Source organism: Mastigoproctus giganteus, chromosome 2 (assembly GCF_048544385.1).
Source record: "Mastigoproctus giganteus isolate SK-2022 chromosome 2, ASM4854438v1, whole genome shotgun sequence".
NCBI lineage: Eukaryota > Metazoa > Arthropoda > Arachnida > Uropygi > Thelyphonidae > Mastigoproctus > Mastigoproctus giganteus.
In genome coordinates, this window is record NC_143576.1 from 154,269,393 (window position 1) to 154,294,867 (window position 25,475).

A 25,475-nucleotide genomic window follows, 5' to 3' on the forward strand; every position below is an offset into this window, starting at 1 on the left:
CCCAAATCTTTACTAACTCTGCATAACTGATTAAGATTTTCCTCTAATTCTTTGGGAGCGTGGCTTATGATCACACTGTCTTCTGCAAATCTTAAATGGTTTAGATACTCTCCATCCACATTGACTCCTTTCTACAACCAGTCTAATCCTCTGAAAGCTTCCTCAAGGGCAGCAGTAAACAACTTCAGAAATTGGACTCCTTGTCGAACTCCTTTCTCAATTTTAAATTTGCTACTGTCTTTGTCTAGTTCAATAAAGGAGGTAGCATTCTCATATATTTTCTTTAAAATCATAATATATGGGGTATCTATGCCTTGTCTTTCCAGTGCCCGAAATATTGCCTTATGCTGTATGGAGTCAAATGCCTTTTCATAATCCACAAATGCCATGCATAATGGTGTTTTATATTCATTTGCTTTCTCCATTAGCTGTGATATTACGTGAAGGTGATCCATAGTTGAGAATCCTGTCTTAAGCCAGCTTGCTCTTTCGGGTTGATTTTCATCAATTATTCTTTCTAACCTGTTAGTAGTGACCCATGTGAACAACTTGTAGATGTGGGATAACAAGCTAATTGGTCTATAATTACCAATTTCTGATTTATCTCCTTTCTTATGCAGCAAAACTATGTTTACATTATTCCATTCCTTAGGCATGACACCTTTTCTAATGTATTCTTCCTCCCAATTTTAACAACTCTGCAGTAACTTCATCTTCCCCTGGGGCTTTCTGATTCTTCATTTTCTTCAACACATGTTGTACCTCATCAGGAAGGATATCGGTATGTTGTATGTGTTAATAATTTGTGATCCATCTTCCTCACTTCTGGCAGCATTTCCTCGCTCCTTGTATAATTCTCTATAGTAGTCTTCTGCTATTTGAATTATGCCTTCTCTGCTATTTATAAGTACACCATATCTCTATTCTTCAGTTTCAATAACATTTATCTTTCTGTATTACTGTTCATAGCTGCTGATTTAAGTCTTTTGTTTTCCCTTAATGCTTGTTCTACTTTTCTTGTGTTAAATCTTATGTCCTCTCTGAGTCTCTTTCTAATGGCTATTCATAACTCAGTATCCTCAATTATGTTCTTGTCAGTGTTCATATTGCTCTTCATTTGTCGTCCTCAATTCATCATGACAAGTGTTTCTTGACTAATTTTTTCTTCTTTGGATTTCTTTTTACCTATAGGTTTCTTGGACTTTATCACTTTCAGAAAGTTGTAGTATTCCTCATCAATATCTTGGTCTTGAACAGTCTGCAGAAACTCATTGTTCTTAAGTTCCAGTACATACTGCTTTTTCTCCTCTTCTGTTATCTCAAAGACTTTTGTATTATTTACTTGAGTCAGTTTTTTCCTTTCTTTTCTTACATCTATATCAAGTGTGCATCTTACCATTGTATGATCACTTCCAACATTTACCTTGTTCAGGTTAGTAACATCATTCACGATATATCTTCTGTTAGTGAGGATGCAGTCGATTTCATTAGTTGTTAGTGGACATGGAAGAGCCCATTTGGGCTCTTCCATGTCCACTTTCTGTTCACCCTTTTCTCGAAAAAAGTGTTCATTATTGACATTCTGCAAATTCCACAAGTCTCATTTCTTTCACCAATTCCAAAATTTCCTATAGTTCCCCTTTCTGCACTCTTTCCAACCTTAGCATTGAAGTCCCTCCTAATGATAGTGTAGTGGGTTTTCTGCTCATCTAAAAGACTCAATTTCGGTGTAAATTTCTTCAACCCTTCTTCATCCTGGCTCGATGTTGGTGCATAAATCATTATAACCTTTAGTTTGTACCTCTTAGAAATCCTGAGGAGTAGTCTTGACATCCTTGGTGATATACTTTTGAATTCCAAAATGTTGTTTTTTATATCTTTATGTACCAGAAAGCCAACTCCACCTTCACTCTGTTCACTGTTTCCATTGGTGTACAGCAGATTTCCACTTGATGAACTTATAAGTGATTCATTTCTTCTTCTCATTTCAGCCCTCCAGTATATGAGGGAAAAAAAAAATTTTTTTTTTTGGCAGTGCAGGAATAATAAATAAATATGATATTTATTGTAAAGTTTCTAGGTACATGCAGGTACCCTACCTTTACAAACCCTTCACGGAACTAAGCCAGGGGTTAGGGTGTGGGGAGGCATCACCATTCATGGATGCATGTTCCTCCACGTCTTTGAGGGTGGAATCTTGTCCACTTAGCAGTATAGAGTACTAGTCCCCAGTTTCTTTTATGGACAATAAGCACTTTTCTATATGGCTCAGTTAGTTAGCAATCCATGTGTAACCTCTTTATTCATGGCATGAAATTTATATGATTTTCAAGAGTTAATTAATATCCAGAAAATAGAGTGGCCTGTCATATGCCCAAACCTGACTGATACGTGTAAAATATTTCTGCGGTGTCTTGGGGAGGTAAATTACCTCCCAAAACCACCTCAGAAATGTTTGCCTCTTAGGAATTCTATACGAGCTAAAATCTGTCTTCTAATAGGAATGGGATTTATTTCTCACTGAATTCTTGAATAACTTTGTTAATATCATGAGAACTTGTGAGATTTGTACAGCAATTAGGGGATGATCACACCTCCTATTGATCCATATGTAACATTTTATTGATGGTAGAAAATTTTTATGATTTTCATGAATTGATAAATATTCATTCGTGACATATACTGTACATTCATTGTGTTTAATGAGTTTTATTAGTTATTCATTTATTGATGTCTACAAAAAATTTAATTGAAATCTTGATGTGTTGTGATGAGAATTCTGAAAATGTGTAACTTTCATAACTTCATATTGCTCTTTCAAGCTTGAGAAAAATATGACATAAAGGATAATCTTAAGGGAAATAAGAAAGGCAGTGAGGATTGAAGGGAGCATGAAAAATGGTTCCAGGTTAAACTTGGAGTGAGGCAGGGAAGTAATTTATTTCCACTTCTTTTATTAATTCTCATGGGCCATTTAATAAAACTAGGTAATTTACTGACTTTTAGTGGATAAATGTGAAAATTGGATCATTATTATATGTGGATGATGTTTTATTGTTAAAAAGCAGATTTCACGATTTTCAGACAACTCTGAATAAATTAGACTAAGGTTATAAGAGAATTTTGCTTGAAACTTAATTAAACAGAAATTATTAAAGTTGGAGTGACAAAGAAAATTTATGATGTAGTCTAAATAACCAAAAATTGGAAAAACTGAAGCGTATAAGTTATTAATGAAAATTAGTATTAGTGAAACAGTGCAAGAAAGCCGGAGGCTTTTTATGCATCAGTCAAAAAAAAAATTGTACTTGCCTCTTCCCACAAGTACCTATACAGCAAGCTTTTCAATTTCCCTGAGTTGTTGGCTGCAGTCATTTGTGGAGGCAGTTTATTCCAATAATTAATAACTTACAACTTATTGGCTAAAGGTAACCTTGCTACAATCAAATTATTATCATCATCATTAACTATATGGTGCAAGGAAGCCTGAGGCTTTTGTTGTACCAGCCAAAAAAAAAAAAAAAAAAAAAAAAAAAATCCTGAGTTAGAGAGAGAGAGAATCACCAAGAAAGGAAAGAATGATGATATCCAGCTCAGGATCCTAGGTATGTGTCAAGCCCATACTCACCAGATATGAGCCTCTGGGGTTATTGTAGAAACTACAATCTATAATATAATCTTATCTATTCTAGCCTTAGTTTGAATTTGTTCCATGGTTACAGTGAAAATTTTACCTTCATTCCTTTTACTGTCCTCTCCTCGTAGCCTTATACCTCAAACAGATACCTACTAAGGTACCTAGTTACTAAGCTCTGGATTCCAAAGGTTTGAAGATTTTTACCTCATATAGGCAATCTCATCATGACTGTCTTTAGACCTTTTAAGCAGTTCGGTGTGTGTGGTTTTTTTTTTTTTTTTTGTGAATGTGTCCGGTACATTAGAATTATAACCTCCCTGTCTCTCTACAAGCAATTATTCGTAAAGTATAGATAGAACACCATGACTTCACATTGCTATTGCTGCTTGTTGACACTGTAATGAGAGCTTCATGTTGCCCTGTATTATAACTCCCAAATCTCTTTCTAATTCTAGGATTTTTAATTCAAATCCTTTAAGTATATAAATTGGTTAAGACTGCTATTTCATAAGTATAAAAATTTGCATTTTTGAAAATTAAAACAATTTCCAATTACTTTACTTTCTGTGAAGCCTAGCTAAGTGTGTTTATGAAGTAGCATAAATAACAGCTTCTAAGATGCATGGTCATTAATTATTCTTCTAATTTTCACATCTGTAAATTTTGACATCGCACTTCTGATATCCTTTCATCAGTGTTATTTAAGAAAATCGGATACCGGAATGGTCAAAGCACTGATCTCTGAGACATGCCACTTCTAACTCTATCCCATTCTGAAGAATAACCATTAATCGCAACATTGTCTCTTCTAGTGTAGCCAACCGTAATCCATCTAAGGATCTTACCTGTGATCCCAATATTTTCTAACTTATACAGCATTCTTTCATGTATGAGCTGAATCAAGTGCTTTACTAAAATCCAATTATACAATATCAAAGTTATTTCCTATATCCAGCTCATTAGTGTCATTAAAAGCTCAGGCATGGAAATAAACAATAGAATAAGTAAGGCAGGAAGTAGAGAAAGCCAATTAAACAAATTTAGAGCAAAAGAGAGGTTTGCTGAACAGCAAAATTTGCTGTTTATAACAGTTTTTAAGTGTATTTTAACCTATGGAGTGGAAAGTTGGGTAAGACATAAAGGAATTCATCAAAAATTAGAAGCATCATTAATGAAAGGTTTAAGAAAGATAAATGGAAGGAACAGACAGAAGCAATGGAAAAAACTGTAATACAAATCTTGGTAACAAATATCCAAAGGTAAATGGATTAGACTTAAGATACATGGGCATGTAGAAAGAATGGGAAAAGGAAGATTAGCTAAATGTATATTTTAAACAAAAATGGCAGTGTACCAGAAGGAGACTTAAGAAAAAAGTAGGTTAATGATATTAAGTACACATTAGAAGGAAGTGGACTTTATTCGGGTTTGGGCTAACAGGAAATAGTGATTGTTAGTCTGATATATATATATATATATATATATATATATATTAGCATTAGTAGAGGCATATGATGCAAGAAAGCAAGCGTATGCAGCATCAGCCAAAAAAAAAAAAAAAAAAAACCACTTCCACTTCACCCCTCCGTTCATTCGAAATACCTGTCCAGCTGAGCCTTAAATTTATTTAGACTATCAACTTCCACAACAAGGGATGGAAGTCTGTTCCACCAACCAACTACCCGCTGGCTAAAGGCAAATTTCCACACATCTATCCTACATCTGTCTTTCCTCAATTTTAATTTATGCCCTCTCAGATGATTATTCTGAGCAAGAGGAAGAATCCCATCAGCATTGAGCATGCTCAAACTATTCAAGGCTTTATACACCTCTATCAGATCACCTCACCGGTGCCTAGTCTCCAGACACTGTAATTTGCAACACTTAAGACTTTCTTCGTAAGAGCAACCCTTTGTTCCATTCACTAATCTTGTTGCCCTTCTCTGTACTCGTTTCAGCAGCTCTACATCCTTCTTGAAATGAGACTTCCAGACCTGTATACAGTACTCTAGGTGTGACCTGACCATTGCCTTATACAAGGGAATAATCACCTCCTTATCCCTGCTAGAAAAATTCCTATATATCATTGACAATTCACCATGAGCTACTCTTGCAGCCCTTCTGCACTGCTCAGAGAACTTCATATCTGCCTGCACAACCACCCCCAGGTCCCGTTCATTCTCTACCACTGTCAGTGTAGTACCACAGAGTTGATACGTTGCTCTGGGGTTGCTGTTTCCCATATGTAGTACTTTACATTTATCAACATTAAACTTCATTTGCCACCTCTCAGCCCATCTGCTCAACCTTTCCAGATCCTGTTGCAGCAGCACAGCACAGCATCAGTAGTGTCCTTAACAACCCTGCCAACCTTTGTATCGTCTGCAAACTTGGACATTAAGCTTGATATACCATCATTAATATTATTTATAAATACAGAAAACAATAATGGACCAAACACTGAACCCTGAAGGACTCCACTAATAACATTAGTCCACGATGAGCAGTGTCCACTGACTCTGCTCATCGTGGAGTCACCACCCTCAACCATCCCTTTATCCATAGCAGCAATTTTCCTCCAATGCCACACTGCTCCAATTTGTGCAGCAGTCTTCCATGTGCAACAGTATCAAAAGCCTTTCTAAGATCCAAGTATATAATATCAAAGTTATTCCCTGCATCCAGTTCTTTTGTGACTGCATCATAGTATCCAATCAAATTGGTCAGGCAAGACTTTCCCTTAACAAAACCATGCTGTGTCCAAGCTATAACTGAAGTCTTGTCTAGATGATCCTGCAGTGCTTCTTTAACCAGTGCCTCAATTAATTTTCCTGGAACAGAAGTTAAACTCACAGGTCTATAATTACTTATGTCAGCCTTTGATCCTCCTTTGTGAATTGGAGTCACATATGCACATCTCCAGTCTATGGGTACCTTCCCTGAATCCAAGGAAGCTCTGATAATTATGGCTAAGGGTTTGCTTACTTCCTTTGCTGCCTCCTTTAATATAACTGGATAGATCCCATCCACCCCAGGTGCCTTTCTTGTGTTTATCTTCAACAATTTCTCCTTCACTTTACTCTCAGTTATTACAAGATTATCTAGCTTACTGCCAGAGTTGAATACACCTCTGGCATTCCCCTCGCTGAATAACTCCTCATGTGTGAATGTCGATTCAAAATATTCATTTAGTTTGTTATCTACTCGAGCAGGATCATCAACAGTTGAACCATCGATATATCAAGTGGACCAATCTGATTCATCCCCTTCCTTCTAGAGTTTACATAAGTAAAGAACTCTTTGCTGTTTTTCTTTGCATCCTTTGCTAAAGATTTCTCGTAATCTGCCTTCGCCTGCCTAACCTCCTTTGTAACTTGGTTACAGATCAACTTATATCTATCATAGGCTTCTGTGTCACATGTTAATTTATATGTATCCCATTCATTTTTCTTCTCTGCCATATGTCTCATTAGTTCATCTGACATCCATTTAGGCCTAAACCTTGAACAATATTTCTTAGTTGATATGTAAAGCCTAGTAGCTTCCAAGATAAGTTCTTTGAATGCTTCCCATTTTGAATTTGCTGTTGGTAACATCATCAGTTTATCCCACTGTATAGAATTTAAATACTGTCTCACACCATCGTAGTCACCTTTATGAAAGCAAAAACCCTTCCCTTTACCCCTGATGATAGTTACCTGTTTGATTAAATCCCACTTCAGCAAACTGTGATCACTGCCACCTAGTGGTTCCTTTCTGCAGATTTTTAATGCATGAAGAATCACTACTGATAATCAAATCAAGAGTATTACTCCCTCTAGTTGCGTCCTGAACATGCTGATGTAAAAAAGAATCATCCAATAAATCCACAAAAGCCTTGCTAGTGTGTGAGTGACCAACCCACAAATTCCAGTCAATATCTGGGAAATTAAAATCCCCCATTATAAGACTCTGATTTACCGGCCCACTCTATTTCCCTGTACAGTTTCTTATTATACTCATCAGAGTCATTAGACCTATAGCACACTCCTACTCTCAATTTTGATCTCCCAATGCTTATGTCACACCAAACTGACTTGACACTGCACTGTTCAGCGATGTTGACTGGCTTCGCTTCCTTGGATTTTATGTGTTTCTTAACTAATAGCATAATCTCTCCTCCCTTCCTATCCTGTCTGTACACATTGTACTCCCAAAATTCCAGTTTTGCATTCCTTATATCTGTGTGATACCAAGTCTCTGATATCCCAACAATATCCGCCTTTGATGCTTTGATCAATACCTCAAATTCATCAAATTTATTTACCAAACTCCTAGCATTGGTGTACACGGAAGTATACATGCACCTGTTCCTATTCTTAGCTACTCTAACACAACCCATGTGTTTACTTGTACTGCAATGACTCCCAGAAATCTCTGAAATATCCTACATCTTGTTTTCCAGGCTTCTGCTCATTCCAATAGAAGCAGTGCAAGAATCACTTTCACCTCTGCCAGTATATATAGTATAATATAATATAGTGGTAGTATAATATAATCCAGTATAATATATGTATATATATATATATATATTAGAATAATGAAGCAGTTGAGAAAAATAGTAAAAAAATATAATACGATAATAAAGAAAATAAATATAAAGCTATCATTAGAGACAGCAAAATGCACATTTCTCCACATGATGCCAATGTATAACTGATATTAAATCAGAACTAATGCCAGTAGCATGGCAAAACGTTTGAGTGAAAATAATAAATTAAAAATAACGATTAATAAACAGGGACGGAGAGGAATAGGTAACAAGAATAAAATTGTAGCAGAAAATCTCCAAATAATTTAGAAAATCTAATTAAAAATAATAAATCAATTTTAAAATTGAGGCAATTATATAAGAATTTAATGGGGCCCCCTCGTAAGGTGCCAGTTCCAAATTATGTGAAATATCACATATAGAGAGACTAAACCAGTACAATAAAATAAAACCAAAATAACAAAAATAGACTGACCATTATGCCCCATATCAACAGAGGACCACAAGGCCAATAATTGTCAGCGAATCATTGCATTTCAATCGTTGGACAAATCGCGCTAAAGGCCAACCGATCGAAGGATCAGTTCTCCATCTGATCCCCCCGAGCGAACCACCAGTGCTATATTATTTTATTTATTTGTCTGTATAAGCTGGTTAAGCTACATTGTATCAGTGGTGTGGCTCTGCTGTGGAGTGCTAGTCTGTCTGTTCTATATCTTTATTTTTCCCTGCATAAGGACCACCATTATTCAAATCCTCTGCATTGGCAGTTCGATTGGGGGATCGGATGGCAGACTGATCCTTCGATCGGTTCGCCTTTGTGCCGATTTGTCTAACGATTGAAATGCAGTGATTCTCTTATCATTATTGGCCTTGTGGTCCTCCGTTGATATGGGGCATAATGGTCAGTCTATTTTTGTTATTTTGGTTTTATTTTATTGTAGTTGGTTTAGTCTCTCTATTTGTGATATTTTCACATAATTTGGAACTGGCACCTTACAAGGGGGGCACTTAAATTCTTATATAATTGGCTCTAAATTTTAAAATTGATTTATTATTTTTAATTGGATTTTCTAAATTATTTGGAGATTTTCTGCTACAATTTTTAGTCTTGTTACCTATTCTTCTCCTTCCATGTTTATTAATCGTTATGTTTAATTTATTACTTTCGCTCAACAGTTTTGCCATGCTACTGGCATTAGTTTTGATTTAATATCAGTTTATATATATGAGAGAGAGAGAGAGAGAGAGAGAGAGAGAGAGAGAGAGAGAGAGAGAGAGATAATACAAATCAATAAGATAATACAAATTAGTCTAGGAGTTCTAATTTGTACTATTTTAGTGATCTATATACTAGATACAGTAGATTTTGAGGATGAGTCTAGAAATACTTTAAACTGGCAGTATGTGTTTAAGTAAGAATTTGGTTTGTTGGCAAGAGTTAACAACACATTTAGTGTTGATGAGAACTCAATTAATAACAATTTTAATCAAAATTAAAATTGTTAGAATAAATCAAGGATATGTGGGACTTGTTTTGTTTCCCAAATGTATATTCTGGGAGGCAAAACATTTATGCTGAGAGTTGATTTTCCTTAATCTCTCTCTCTCTCTCTCTACGCATGCACACTGTAAAGGGTAGCATGTATTTTATATTTTGCAGCATTGATAGAATGGACAGTATTCCTTCATTTCCTCCACTTCCATCCTTTGCAAGGACTATCCCATGTGTTCCAAAAGTTTCAGTCTACAGAAATTAAAGTCCAATGTTTACTTGTTTTTAGTTGCTTCACAACTCTCACTCCATATAGTATATTTGGTGTCAATCTAGTATAAGTAGCCTTTTGTGTATGATATGAATCATCATTAAAATAAAATAGGCAGTAGACATCTAAATAGCTTGCAACATTAGTTGTCACTCTTACAATTTCGGTAAGCTTGTTTTTCATTAAAATTGAAGAATTGCAAAAATTTTGTTCATGACAGTATAGTGGGTTCATGACTTCTTATTTTTTTTGAGAGGTCTGAGTTTAAATCTCATTGGGAAAATTCTCAATGTCACTTTACTGAGGCTGTAGTTAACTGATTTCATTCAGAGTGAAATGAGTTATTTTAGGTTAAAATGACTATAAACTTTACAGTAAAGAACCATAGAAAGATCATATCACTTGTATACTAGCAACACAGAAGTCTATGGTAGTTATAAGCTAGTCTGTAATCAAATCACAGAGGTTAAGCATGCAAAGGCAGATTATGAGGAATCTTTGGCAAAGGATTCAAAGAAAAACAGCAGACTTCTTTACTTATATAAAATAGATTGAAGGGGATGAATCAGATTGGTCCACCTGATATCGATTACTCGACTGTTAATGATCCTGCTTAGATAGCTGACAAACTGAATGATTATTTTGCATCTACATTCACACATGAGGAATTCAGTAGGGAAGTGGACGACATAAGCTTATTAAACTCTAATAGGGAGCTAAATGATTTTGTAATAACTGAGAGCAAAGCGGAGGAGAAATTGTTGAAACTGAACATATGAAAGGCACCTGGGGTGGATGGGATCTATCCAGTTATGTTAAAGGAGGAGGCAAAGGAAGTAAGTAAACCCTTATCCATAATTATCAGAGCATTCTTGGACTCAGGAGGTCCCCACGAACTGGAGATGTGCAAATGTATCCCCAATTCACAAAGGAGATTCAAAAGGTAACACGAGTAACTACAGAACTGTTAGTTTAACTTCTGTTCCAGGGAGAATAATGAAGTGACTGGTTAAAGAAGAATTGCAGGATCATCCAAGACAAGACTGCAGTAATAATTCAGTGACAGCATGGGTTTGTTAAGGGGAAGTCTTGTCTGACCAATTTAATTGGATACTATGATGTGGTCACAAAGGAACGGGTCGCAAAAAATAATTTTGATATTGTATACTTGGATTTCAGGAAAGCTTTTGATACTGTTACACATGTAAGACTGCTGTACAAATTGGAGCAGTATGGCATTAAGGGCAAGTTGCTACAATGGATAAAAGGGAGAAGACAGAGTGGTAATCAATGGACACTGCTCTTCGTGGACTAATTTTATTAGTGGTATGCCCCAGGTGTGTGTGTGTGTGTGTGTGTGTGTGTGTGTGTGTGTGTGTGTGTGTGTGTGTGTGTGTGTGTGTGTGTGTGTGTGTGTGTGTTGGGCCCATTGCTATTTTCTGTATTTATCAATGGTATTGATAAAGGTATATCAGGCTTAATGTCAAAGTTTGCAGATGATACAAAGGTTGGTAAGGTTAATAATGACAGTATGCTATTGCAGCAGGATCTAGAAAAGTTCAGCAGATGGGCTGAGAAGTGGCAACTGAAGTTTAACATTGACAAATGCAAAGTACTGCATATGGGTAGCAGTAACCCCAGAGAAATGTACCAACGGTGTAGTACTACACCAGGGTAGTGGAGAATGAAAAAGACCTGGCGGTAATTTCTCTCTGGCCAAGAGCAAATTTTTGCACAACTATCCTGCAGCCATCCATTTTAAATTTAGTTTTATGTCCTTTTATATGTGTTGTCTGAGAAAGAATAAGGATGCTATTGGTATTTAGTTTATTCAAACCATTTGAAGTCTTAAACACTTCAATCAGTTCTCCTTGTAGGTATCTAGTTTTCATGCAATTTGCACAACTGATCTTTCATAGTAAGAGTGCTCTTGACTAATCTCATAGAACATTATTGCATAGGTTTATCCTATGAGGCTGTGTCCTACCTATACTACCTGTACAATAATGTTTTATAGCAAGTTGTGGATATATCTTACCACTGGGTTGTTAGGTCTTTGCGTACGTTCATCCAATCGATGAGGTTCCTAAAAGTGCTGAAATGGCAGTTTTGATAATGGCATACGCTTAAAATAAAATTTTCCTTTAGAGCAGTGCTTTTTATTGAGAGTAGCACGGTAGTAAAGCAACTTGTATGAAATACCTCCGTGATGTGAGATTGATGCATTAAATAATAAGAAACTAGGCAAACCTAGTTTCTTATTCTTGTGTATGAAATGAGGCTATGGGCATTACAAACTTGTATTTTGTAAGGATTGATATACATAATTTTTATCCATTGCAGTTTACATCTCAGCTTCATTTTATAAACTGTATTATAAAATTAACTGTATTGTAAAATTCAATGAGGTATTGAAATAAGTTTTATTTATTGCCATTTTGTAATATATGTACAACTTTACTAATTTTGAAGTGCTTTCTTTAGAAATAGTCATATAAAGATGTCTGTTGATTTCTAAATATAATAATCTGCATGTTAGCTGAAATTACTCTTCAATAATTATTTTGTGTGCCCATTGACATTTCTTCTGTCCTTAGCCAGAAGAAAATTATGAAATTGTTGATACCGGCTGCATTCCACCTTGTGAATTTAAAGGTATGAATACTGAATTGAGATAACATATTGGACTGATTATATATAATTTGGGGAAAATAACCCAAAAATTGATGTCACTGATCTTCACATAGTATACTTGTAAATAACAGTTCATGAAAGCTACACATATTTACTTATCCCATTACCTTTTCATTGGCTGCAGTTGGGTAAGTGCTACAACATTAGAAGACATAAAACAATGAGAAACATACAAATTTTAGATTTCTCTTGTACCCTTATGCTTTCTCTGATTTCCAAATCTAGCAAGCAGACTCAAGCATCAATATCACTTGCCAGACTTGATTTTTTTGTTTTATATATATATAGGTCGATAAATTCAATAAAGTGGTATTGTGATACGTACATGATTAAATATTGGTCGATTAATTCAATTAAGTGGTATTTTTCTATAGGTATCAGTGTGTATACGGATCAAATAATCAAGCTAGCATATATGGGCTATCTTAAGTCTGTTTTGCCTATAAATGTTAAGTTAAACATATTAAAATTACTATGAAGCAATCAATACAAAATGATAATGAAAATGTCATTACTAACTGATAATGAAAATATCAATACTAAATGATAATGTGCTGCAATTTTTGAAAAAACATTCCATCACATGGCCATCAATCCACTACTTCATCGGGGCCTTTCAGCAGATCGATAGCCCGTCTGAAGGAATGTCCCATACCTACCTGTTTCTGTTGTCCCCATTCCAGTTTTGCCATTCATTATTTCACTAATATATATAAAAGTGATATTTCTAGTTTAAGTAGGCTTTTAATTTTGCTTTAGATACGTATAATGATTTTAGGTTTAATTTAAGAATTGTTTTATAGTTTTTGGTTTGAATTTAAATTTTGTAAGTAACCGTAGCAGCAAACTGGGATAGGTGACACAAAGCCCCACAAAGGTGACACAAATTTGGACTTTGTGTCACCTATCCCAGTTTGCTGCTATGGTTACTTACAAAATTTAAAATTTTAATTCAAACCAAAAACTATAAAACAATTCTTAAATTAAACCTAAAATCATTATACGTATCTAAAGCAAAATTAAAAGCCTACTTAAACTAAAAATATCACTTATATATATATATATATATATATATATATATATATATATATATATATATTAGCGAAATAATGAATGGCAAAACTGGAATGGGGACAACAGAAACGGGTAGGTATGGGACATTCCTTCAGACAAGCTATCGATCCGCTCAAAGCCCCTGATGAAGTAGTGGATTGATGGCTGTGTGATGGAATGTTTTTTCAAAAATTGCAGCACATTATCATTTAGTACTGTATTGATATTTTTATAATCACTTAGTATTGATATTTTCATAATCACTTAGTAATGACATTTCATTATCATTTTGTATTGATTGCTTCTAGTAATTTTAATATGTTTAACTTAACGTTTATAGGCCAAACAGACTTAAGGTAGCCCATATATGCTAGTTTGATTACCTGATCAGTATACACTAATATCTATAGAAAAATACCACTTAATTGAATTAATCGACCAATATTTAATCATGCATGTATAATGTCGAATTGCCCTATGTACAATGGCATTAACATTGCATATATGACAAAAACTATAATATACAATTCTATCATTATAAACTTTAAACATTACATATACACTATGCTATATATATATATAAAAATCAAGTCTGGCAGTGATGTTGATGCTTGAGTCTGCCATCACTAATCTGGCCACTGGTAATCCGGTTCCACCACTAATTCAGACATAATTTCAAATTTCCTGGGTCGGCGCACCAACCTGCCACTATTGTTTTGGTGGCATTGGTTGCAGCATCAGCTGTTGGTTCGAATTCGTAAACACTGGCAAGCCATTCCCACTTATTTTTCTGCATTTATTATTATAACCTGCTCACATTTAGCCCCAGCCATGGTTCCATTGCATTAAAGGAAGTGCCTCTCGTGGTGGAAAGCGCAAACACCGTACATTGTTCATAACGGATAAAGTTGAACTTCTGAAAAAACTCGACAGCAGTGTGTCTGTGAGAAGTTTAACTCTGCTTAATTGTAAATTCCAGCAATTTCTGTCAGTTCCTCTTATCTTAGTAATTTTCTTTTAGCCATTCCTTTTTAGATTTTTTTTTTTTACAACACAATTGCACAAACTTGTGGAAAAACACAACACAATATGATGGATAATACTGTGTGCTAATGAACTTGTTTTCACAAAATCTCTAACAATAGTGACAAACTTGTTGCGATGTTTGAGAGTTTATTTTATCGTAATTAGTTTTATTGCAGCGCTCGCCACGCGTGCAATAAACTAATCACAAACGACCTTCATGTGTATGCTGTAATAGCGTCACACGTATGTGGCCGACATGGCTTCTCAAGAAATAAAGTAACCAACATACCTGCGACATAAAAAAATACTTTTTTTTTTTTTTTTTTTTTTATATATATATTTTAAGTGAAAACACAACAACACTGACATTACAATATTTATTTTAGAATTACTAATCAAATTATTTCCTAAATATTTTTTGGCCCCTGGGAATTTTGTTTTTAAACTAGCTTGGCAGTCAATGTGTTAAAGGTAGAAAGTGGTGATTAGCTGTTGAGTAAAATTTATGTGCTAAAATAACCACCGGTGATCCGGCAAACTCATTAATCCAGCACCCCACAGGTCCCAACGCTGCCAGATTAGTGATGGTCGACCTGTATATAATATTGATAAAAATAAGATATGAAATTACTGAAAGTGTTAGCAAACAAGAAAAGGTATTAAAAAATTAAAACTAAAAATATTAAACTGGGTTATGGATCTGGGGTACTACTAGTTATAGTAGAAAAAACCGGCAACCATAATGAAATATGTTATCATCAGTGTATTAGGTGGGGGGGGGGTGCTGAACTGTCAGGTGTAATCGGAAAAATTGAGAACACGTGCAAGGTAAAAACAGATTACCTGAAATAAAATGAAATTAAAGTTTAACAAAAATAAATGATAGTACCTAAAGCCATGGGTCCTGGGACTTTAACTACTTCGTCAACGGGGTCAGCAGCAAAAATCGTAGGAGCCATCACAATAAGCCTGGTTTCTTTTCTGTTATGATGTACATGTTAAAAAGGATGCATGCATATACATCATAGCTGACCTGACAGAAACCAAAAGGAAGGATTAAAATTAAAGAATATAAAAAATAAAAATAAATAAAGTAAAGCTAAAATAATGCCGGTAGAATCCTGTAAATAGAAAAAAAATGGATGAAATCCAAAAGAAGGCAAAATAAGAAAACTTACTGTGTGCATGGACAGGAAAATGTTGAATAAGCTGAGTGCCATTGGAGACCAAAGAAGAAAACAAAGTTCACTGTATGGTGTCAGGTCGGCTATGATGTATATGTACGCATCCTTTTTAACGTGTACATCGAAACAGAGACCCGGCTTATTGTGGTGGCTCCTATGATTTTCGCTGCCGACCCTGTTGATGAAGTAGTTAAAGTCCTAGGACCCACTGCTTTAGGTACTGTCATTTATTTTTATTTCAGGTAATCTGTTTTTACCTTGCATGTGTTCTCAATTTTTCCATGGTAATTACACTTGACAGTTCAGCACCTGATAATAATATATTTGTCTATATATTTGTAAAAGAATAAGAGAAGTTTACCTCAATATGTTACGTAGAACACTTCGTATGACACTCTCTCCATAAATTAAAATGAAAACAATTTTAAAAAAATCGAAAATCTTACATTACAGTAAGAAATAATTAACAATAATTAAAAATCAAATGAACACAATTAAAAATCAATTTTACCCCAATTAAAAAATTAATTTAACCAAAAAATGCAAAACGATTTTCCTTCCTAAATAGTCAGTAAGAGATTAAAAATGAATTTGATAGTATGAACCAGAATTATAATGCTCAATACGTTCTACATTGATATCAATATTTGTAAAAGAATAAGAGAAGTTTACCTCAATATGATACGTAGAACATTTCTGTATGATACTCTCCAGAAATTAAAACGAAAACAATTTAAAAAAATCAAATTTTACATTACAGTAAGAAATAATTAACAATAATTAAAAATCAGATGAACACAATTAAAAATCAATTTTAATGCAATTAAAAATTAATTTTTTACTTAATTTTTTATTGCATTAAAATTGATTTTTAATTATTTCTTACTGTAATGTAAGATTTTCGATTTTTTTTTTAAATTGTTTCGTTTTAATTTTTTTTTTTTATGAAAACCCCAAACACGAAAGCTATCAAAACCTATAGTACTTAGTACCGTGCATGGGTTGAAGGAGAAGTATGGGGGGGGGGGATGCCGAAAACTTTGCTCTAGAGACTAAACATGGGTTTTCACCACTTCAAGCCTCCAATAAGCAAAGTGGTGGTATTGCACCGGTTGATGAGAGTCATCTACCACCTTCTGGAAAGTATCATACAGAAATGTTCTACGTATCATATTGAGGTAAACTTCTTTTATTATTTTACAAATATTGATATCAATGTAGAATGTACTGGGCATTATAGCTCTGGTTTATACTATCAAATTTGTCTATATATGTGTGTGTGTGTATATAATTATACATATTTGAATAGCGTTTAAAATGGTTGGAAACGGAATCTTTCATAGTAAAATAAAAAAAAATAATAAAAAAGTACTGCATACATCAGAGGCAGCAAAAGGCATATTCCTCTACATGATGCTTGAAATATAACCATACAAATAAATTAGAATGAAAGTTAAAAAATAAAGCCAGCAGTATGGCAAGACAAGAGCGAAAAATAGTCAAAGTTAAACCTAAATTAAATCAAACAAATAGGGAGGGAAGAGAAGGGTAACAAGAGTAAAAATATTGCAGTAGAAACTCTCTAAAATAATTTAGAAATTCTAAATATAAGAATAATAATTCATTGAATTTTAAAGGCCAATTAAATAGAAATTTAATGGCACCCTCTCTGACGGGCACCAGGTCCAAATTTATGTGAAATATCACCAACAGAGATGTTAACCTCTATAATAAAATAAAACAAATGAAACCAAAAATTGACTGACCATTATGCCCCATCTCGACAGAGGACTAAGAGGCCAATAATGGTCAGGGAATCGCTGCATTTCGATCGCTAGACAAATTGCCGCAAAGGAGAATCGATCGAGAGATCAAACCACCAATGCAGGAGATTAGAACAGCAGTGGTCCTGATGCAGCGAAAATTTAAAAAATAGAACAGCTACGAGCACTCGGGTGTAAAGCCACACTACTGACAAAGTTAAATTAACCAGATTATATAGACGAATAATGGACTATAGATGGCAGCACAGGTGCAACGTTAGCAATTTGCCCACTACTGTCATGTGATATAATTATACATATTTGAATAGCGTTTAAAATGGTCGGAAACGGAATCTTTCATAGTAAAATAAAAAATATATAAAAAAAGTACCGCATACATCATGGTCAGTCTTATTATTTTTTTTATTCTACTATGAAAGATTCCGTTTCCAACCATTTTAAACAGTAGAGATTTTGTGCAATTTATATGCTCAGGTAATTGAAGATTGCGAGGCTATGGTGTCGTTTGATGTGGTGTCTTTATTCACATACATCTCCATTGAGCATGGCATGAAGTGTATACACATGAGATTGGGAAGGGATGACACCTTAAAGGAAAGGACTTCTTTGAGTATAGAAGATATTTGTAGCGGTGTCGAATTATGCCTTTCTAGTTATATCAAAATACTACGTATAAGCAGATTCACAGTGCCTACAGACTCTCCGATTAGTGCTATTGTTGCCTACTTAGCCATGGAAGAGCAGTAGTCCAGAATTTTTGACGGGTCTGTTCTGCCTCTCCCCCCATGCTTGCATGGAAACACTACGTCTATTTCCATCCCAGCACCTCGGAGGTGGAAATAGATGGTATCCTCCTATCCTCAATGTGTTGGCTGGTTTGTACTGATGGCCCCAGAGAGTGTATAGGAAACCTATGTGCTGGGGACAATACATGCATTATAACATGGCACAAGCCAATGATCATAAGAACAGTGTAATTAGGGCCCTGTTGGATAGGACTGAGTTCTACTGTAGCACCTCCAAGAATAGAATGGTGGAGATTAAACATGTCACAACAGTCTCTGAAAATGTGGCTACCTTGATCTTGGATATGTTTGTGACAAACATATTCAAGAAGCTGAACATGAGCGAAGAGAGACATTCTCACTCACGGCTACTGCGTACATTCCCTACTATCCAGGCTTAACAGTGCGGATCTCTAAATATTATGCATCTGTCAGACACTCTGTGTGTAGTTGCCAAGCTGAAGATTGCATACAGTTGTGTCAAAAGTAAAAGATCCTGTACCTATTGAGGGTACAAGTGGGGTTATAAAGTAAACTGCAGCCATTATCAACCAACTGCAGGATGGAAGCCTTCTCAACAATTCATGGTGAGGGAAATGGACCATAATCTGCCATGCTGGTCCAGTGCGAGTTGGCAGATCGACCGTATTTAGCAGTCAGGGGCTTGAACCCCGGTCTACTCAAAGAGTGTGTGCTACTGCACTCCTGCTCGGCTGTGGAGGCCATTCAAGTGGGGTTATATATGAGATCAAATGTCCAGACTGTGGGGGGGGGTGCTATGTTGGAGAGACAAAACGTAGATTAAAGATGGTATGGGGATACATTTAGTGCAATAAATACTGCAGACTATGGGAAATCTGCTGTGGCTGAACACTTCTGGGAAGAGAACCACAAAATTTCTCCAGGCAATGCCATCATCGTTGATTGTTCGCTTAGGTACTGGAACCAGAAATGGCTCAAGAGTTTGCAGATTTGTTTTTCAGAACATAATGCCATCATTAGAGATAGGGAAAAGAAATTTCACAAGAACATAAGTGACACATTCATTTATTTACAAAATGAATTAATTTTCCAATGATCTCTTTGGTGACTTTTGGAACTTTTTTTTTTTTTTTTTTAAATATCTTTCACTTTTCTTTTTAATTGCAAATATCAAATCTAAATGCACTCTAATCTTTAAGATGTTCATAATTTGTTGTTTTTCTTTCTTTTATTGTTTTTTGTACCTTCAGTTTAATTTTTTATATCTGCATTTCTTATTTTTATAATAACTTAATTTACATAAATTTCAGTGCTGTTGAGTATTTAGAGGAGTTTATGCTTATGAAATTCATGTTTTTTTTTTGTATAGAAAATAAATGGTCTGGGTCATCTGATATGTCTCTTGCATCATCGTCATCATCATCGGTTTCTGATCGTCCAGCACTTCCACCACGCAGTCAGGGACCACAATTTTTTGCTCCACCACCATTACCTGAGAAGCCCACAAAACTATTAGATGCTGCTGGATTAATTTCTAGGAAAGACAATAATAAGGAGTGGCTAATTAAGACTATAGAAAATAAAAATATTGATTCGCAACAAGAACTGGTTAGTGCCAGTATGTTCTCTGTTGAAACACCTCGAGAAATGCATAGAGCTGCACCTTTACCAAACACATCTCAAAAATTAGAGAACAGTTTATGTAGTGGTGGAAGTACTAGTGCTGACACAATATCCCTTACGTCAACTACTGATAGCCATTCTTCAAGGTCATCAACGCCAGATAGAGGAGGTAAGCACGAAAGTAATTCGTATTAAATATTTTGCTGGCATTTTAATTTTGATAACTTTAATTTTTTCATGTTAGCAACAATGATTTTTTGTTGCGGTATACTTAATGTTTATTTATATTCAGATCAGTGAAATTTACATGGAAATCAAAAGAAATTAACTGAGAAATAAAAAAGTAAAATAAAACTCTTAACAAGTGAAGCTAAATATTTTGACCATTAAATCTTCTTAAACTTACAAAGGATCAAGTGATCTTATATCGTATGATTATTTTTGTACCTGTTGTAAGTTGTTAGTTGTAAGTACCTGTCAACTGACAGATATATACAAATCCTTATTCTCTATTTTTCGTCTACATTTGTTTTAATTATATATTTGTTTCTTGGTAGAAGTTCTATGCTGTGTATTAAGAGCTCTTTTGCAGATGTTTTTATTTAGTTATTAATAAGACTTCAAACTGTGATGTTAAGAGAGCTAGACCTAAATGTGACACTGCTAGATTCTGAAATAAAATGAAATATTTTCATGATTATTTATTCCTGAGAATTAAAGTTCTTAAATACAGAATGTCTCAAGGATGTACACAAACACACATTTTCATCATAAATATTTAATCATTTCAAAATGTAAGAGCAATGAAGCCCAATTTTTCCTACTTTAAGTACTCTTATTTAAATATAAGATCGATATCATACCTTTATTGTAGGAAATCTTGACCCAGCGCTCACATCAAACTGATCCGGTTAATGTAATATAAAATATTTAAGTATTAAAATGCAAACATATCCCTATTAAAGGATTGTTAAATTATGTGATATTAAGTAAAACTAAACTTGTCTTCAATTTGCATAGTCTGCTAACTGCTATCAAGGAAGAGCCAAGCACAGCTGATGCACATCAACCTATCCCAAACTAAACCCATCAGCAATGATAGACCAGAAAGAGAAGACAATTGTCAAACTGTATTAAAACTATATTAAATTAAAACCGTATTAAAATATTATTAGGCTAAACTTTTTAATACATGACCAGGTATTTTGGTTGTAAACCATGCTCACAAGAAGTAATGAGTTAAAATGATATCCACTCTCTTATACTTTAAAATAGGTGCATCGCGACAAGATTATTACCATTAACCAATGTGAATCATGCTATTCACACATGCGCGTGAAGGTCCACGAGTCAAATAGTATATGGTCTCCATACATTTATAGAATAACAGTTTAATTTAATTTCAAGTGTTTCAGCTATTAACAGTTTTATGTATTCTTTGAATTTATTACTTTAGCTATTACTTATTATATTATATTTATTATATTAATATTTAATCATGCATTTACAGATTAAACATAAATTTTTTTTATCTTTGATTAAGATGTTTTGCTGATAAAAGATGGCATTAGTTGTTAAAACAAAAGTAAAAATAATACCTGTAATGCATGTAAACAACATGGTGGCTTGATGTTTGACATTTTAACAATGCAAACCAGTTTTAAAATGGTGCCGGAAATCTTAAGATGAGTGTGAAATTCAAAGGCAATGGACATGTGAATTTGTCACAGAAACCATCATCATGATGAACAGTTTCAAGAATTCTGGAAACCTTCACAGAGAACAGTTTCAAGAATTTGTGATAAATCTAAGATATAGGTATTCTGCAAGATTTGTGTAAGCAAAAGAACTAGAGAACCCCTGCTTATATCCACAGGTGAAAAAAAAAAACCTGTCATATTAGGGCCAATCAAGAACTATTTCATCTAACTGTGTGTATTCATGAATTGTGTATATTCTTTGGTTGGTTTGCCTGTTTTGCTGGACAATAAAACCCAAGTTTTTGGAGGGAAAAAACCTTGCCATCCTTGCTTGAGAATGGTTAACTTGACAATGAAGTGAAAAAAGTACATAAATTCCGTACGCCATTGATAGGATTTGAACCTGAGCATTTTCCACCCAGTATTTGAGAGGACAGAGAATATAACCACTATGTTATCTGTGAGAATGCTGATCCATGAATGATTTATTATTATTTTTAATTTATTGGTTTATGCAGCCCCTAAAAACTGTGGCAACTCTGTGTTTATTTTGTGTGGATACCATGCAGATAAAGGCCAATCAGTGTAGTGGCATAGGTGTACTGTAATGTAATGTTGAGTGACTGATCAAGCTGCCACAAGCTAGTTTCCATCTCTGGCTTGTGGAGGCAGGCCAGGGATCTACTACCTAGCAGAAGTATCTTGTATCCATCTATTCAGCATACAGATCTTAAAAACACTATATGAAAAAGAAGAGAGTATGAAAAAAGAAGTATAAAAGCAAAAACAGGAAAGAAAAGACAGAGTGAAGAGAAGAGAAAGTTCAGATCCAGATCATCCTTAACTTATTCCAGTTTTGGCGATGACTAGCACAATCTGTCTTGTCCATGACAAACTGCAGAGCCTTCTGAAATGATGGAAACTGAATGTCTCTCACAGCATTTGCACCAGACAGTTTGCACAAGTCTGTTCTGTGTTCCTATTTGCACATTCAGCATAAGTGTCCACCTCTTGCACAATGCAAACAATTGTGGTCCTGTGAATAACAATGTCCTGTGGTGTGGCCGTACCAAAGGCAACGGTAACACATTGTGGTGAGATACCTTCTGAACTTATAGCAACAGTAGCCAATAAAAATACAACCAAAACGTCCTAAATTCTCTTTTGCCCCATAACTTATGGCCAGTATTCAGTTCTGGCTCTCATCCAACCTATTAACTCTTGAAAAAAAGAGACTGTACTTTCCTTTAGAAACTCATCCTTTCAGATCTTGAACTTAGATAATTCCACTCATAAAGTTCACTTATTAGTTCTTGTTCTCGAATAACATTATTCACATTGAATATAATAATTCATGGTGTAGTTTGTGAAGCTGGTCACAGAAATTCCCAAGTCCTTTAAAGCGCACATTAGATTCAATCAAGTTGACATCCCTAAAAGTACTAAGTTCCATAATTACTTGGCCACCCTTAATCCTTCTCACCTTCAATGAACTGAATGATGATCTACAATCATCAGATAGAATTTTTTGGATGTGAGCGCTCTTGATCAGTCACTTGGTGTTTTACAATTTCACAATTTCCTTCAAATTGAATATAATCATCACTTTTTACCAGAAGGCTTACCCAATAGTTTCCTTGGTTTGTCTTCTCAATAATTTGCCACAAGTGGAGTCTTGCAACTCATTTGGTCTGATAACGAGAGATTAGGTTCCCTGCTATTACAACCTTGGTGTAAGATGGACTCATAGTTCATAGGCATGAAGCTTGTTCACACCTATGAAGTTTATTAAGATATTTAGTGTGCTGTGTAAAGAACAGCCTTTCTTCAACTTGTAAACCTAAACATTTAGTGACTAGCATCAGTGGTGTATTCGGACCAGAACGCACCGGAACAATGTTCCGGTACATTTTTCTAAATGTCATAACAGAAAATCCTTAAATTTATACACCTAATATTATGATACAATGGCATAATCACAGGGAAGGGAGAAATATCTATTTTACCCATTGCTATTAAAAATATATATTAATAGTATTCTTTAAAATTAATAGATTTCTTTAAAAATTTATTTGAAAACAAAAATATAAATTTCACAATGAAACTCGAACGTTTCTTACTAAAGTACAATGTGTTAGATAAAGAGATCCAGCGAATGAGATATACTGTGATGCGTGCAAACACTGCATTTTGATTCGCCATGATCGGAATTCTAGAACTGGTTGTTCTATGTACCATGATTCTGAAGTCTGATTCAGTTGCTGTACAGTCGATGTGGTGTTATCATATAGTCTTCTGGATAACGAGCGTTCCGGTACTATGTTTTTTAGCATTACACCTCTGTTTTGCATACCAAACTTCCCTCCCATTCAGCCAAACAGTCGATGCTCTATTCATGCTTAACTTGCCCTTTAATAGCATTTGAACAGTTTCTTGCAAAATCTGCAACTTATTCTTGTCCATTTATACAATTCTCTTTGATACAATATTAGCTCTGTTCTCTAATTGGGAACGAGAATTCCCTGAAATCAGAATTGCTAGATCATCAGCATAGGCAGTACATCTTGTTCCTTCAATGTCCAAATTTAAAAATTTATTTAAGACAATATTCCAGAAGAAAGGACCTATCACTGAGCCTTGAGGGCATCCACATTGTACATTTCTCCTAACCTCAGTATATGATGTCTTAACCACAATTTTTTGATCTCTAAAATAACAGTGATTACAGTGATCTCAGAGTTTTTAAATTCTCTACAGTAGGACCAACTGACGACGTTACTATCAGCAAATTCTAAATGGGATACAGTCAAAGAAATAATCATGAAGCACCTAGGCTTTTCATACCAACTAAGAAATACCATTCAAGGCTTAGACCTAAATGGATGTCAGATGAAATAATGAACTTGTGGCAGAGAAGAAAAATGCATGGGATGCATATAAATTAATAGGCAACACAAAAGCCTATGGTAGATATTAACTAGTTTGTAATCGTCATAAAGGAGGTTAAGCAAGCTAAGGCAGATTATGAGAAATCTTTGGCAAAGGATGCAAAGAAAGTGTTTACATAAGACTTCTTTACTTATGTAAGCACTAGATGGAAGGGGACGAATCAATTTGGTCCACTTTGATAATAATGGTTAAACTGTTGATGATCCTACTCAGGTTGCTAATAAACTGAATAGGTATTTTGCATCTATATTCACACATAAGGAATTCTTTAGGGAAGTGGATATTGTAATAACTGAGGGAAAAGCTGAAGTTTAACATAAAAAGCACCTGGAGTGGATGGGATTTACCCAGTTATATTAAAGAAGGCAGCTAAGCAAACCATTAGCCATAATTATGAGAGAATCTTTGGATTCGAGAGAAAAACTTTATTTTGGGTAACTCAAAATGTTAATTCAACTACCCATGTGTATTATGTCTGTAAATTGCTTTTGTTCTCTAGTTGATTTGCCTCTTTTGCTGGACAAAAAAAAACCTTGCTATCTATGCCTGAGACTGATTAACTCAGTCACAGAGTGAAAAAAAACCCATTAAAGTTCCTCGGGTTTTTCGAACCTGGGCCTTTTCCATTTGGTGTGGGGAGGACAGTGACGTACCACTGTGCCACCCGCGCAGACCAGATTCAGGGGAAGGCTCCACAGATTGGAGATGTGCAAATATATCTCCAATTCACAGAGGAGGATCAAAGAGTGACACGAGTAAAA

At 34.8% G+C, this 25,475-nt stretch overlaps 1 protein-coding gene across 2 annotated transcripts in view; it reads left to right on the plus strand.

Moving 5' to 3' along the window:
• Positions 1-25,475, plus strand: part of LOC150089673 (uncharacterized) — a 389,737-nt gene that overhangs the window by 338,078 nt on the left and 26,184 nt on the right. For both annotated transcript variants that reach the window (XM_090389589.1, XM_090389590.1), the window contains 2 exons: positions 12,532-12,589; positions 19,812-20,234. In XM_090389589.1, the coding sequence (XP_090245715.1) occupies positions 12,532-12,589; positions 19,812-20,234 (481 nt within the window). The remainder of the gene's footprint in view (positions 1-12,531; positions 12,590-19,811; positions 20,235-25,475) is intronic.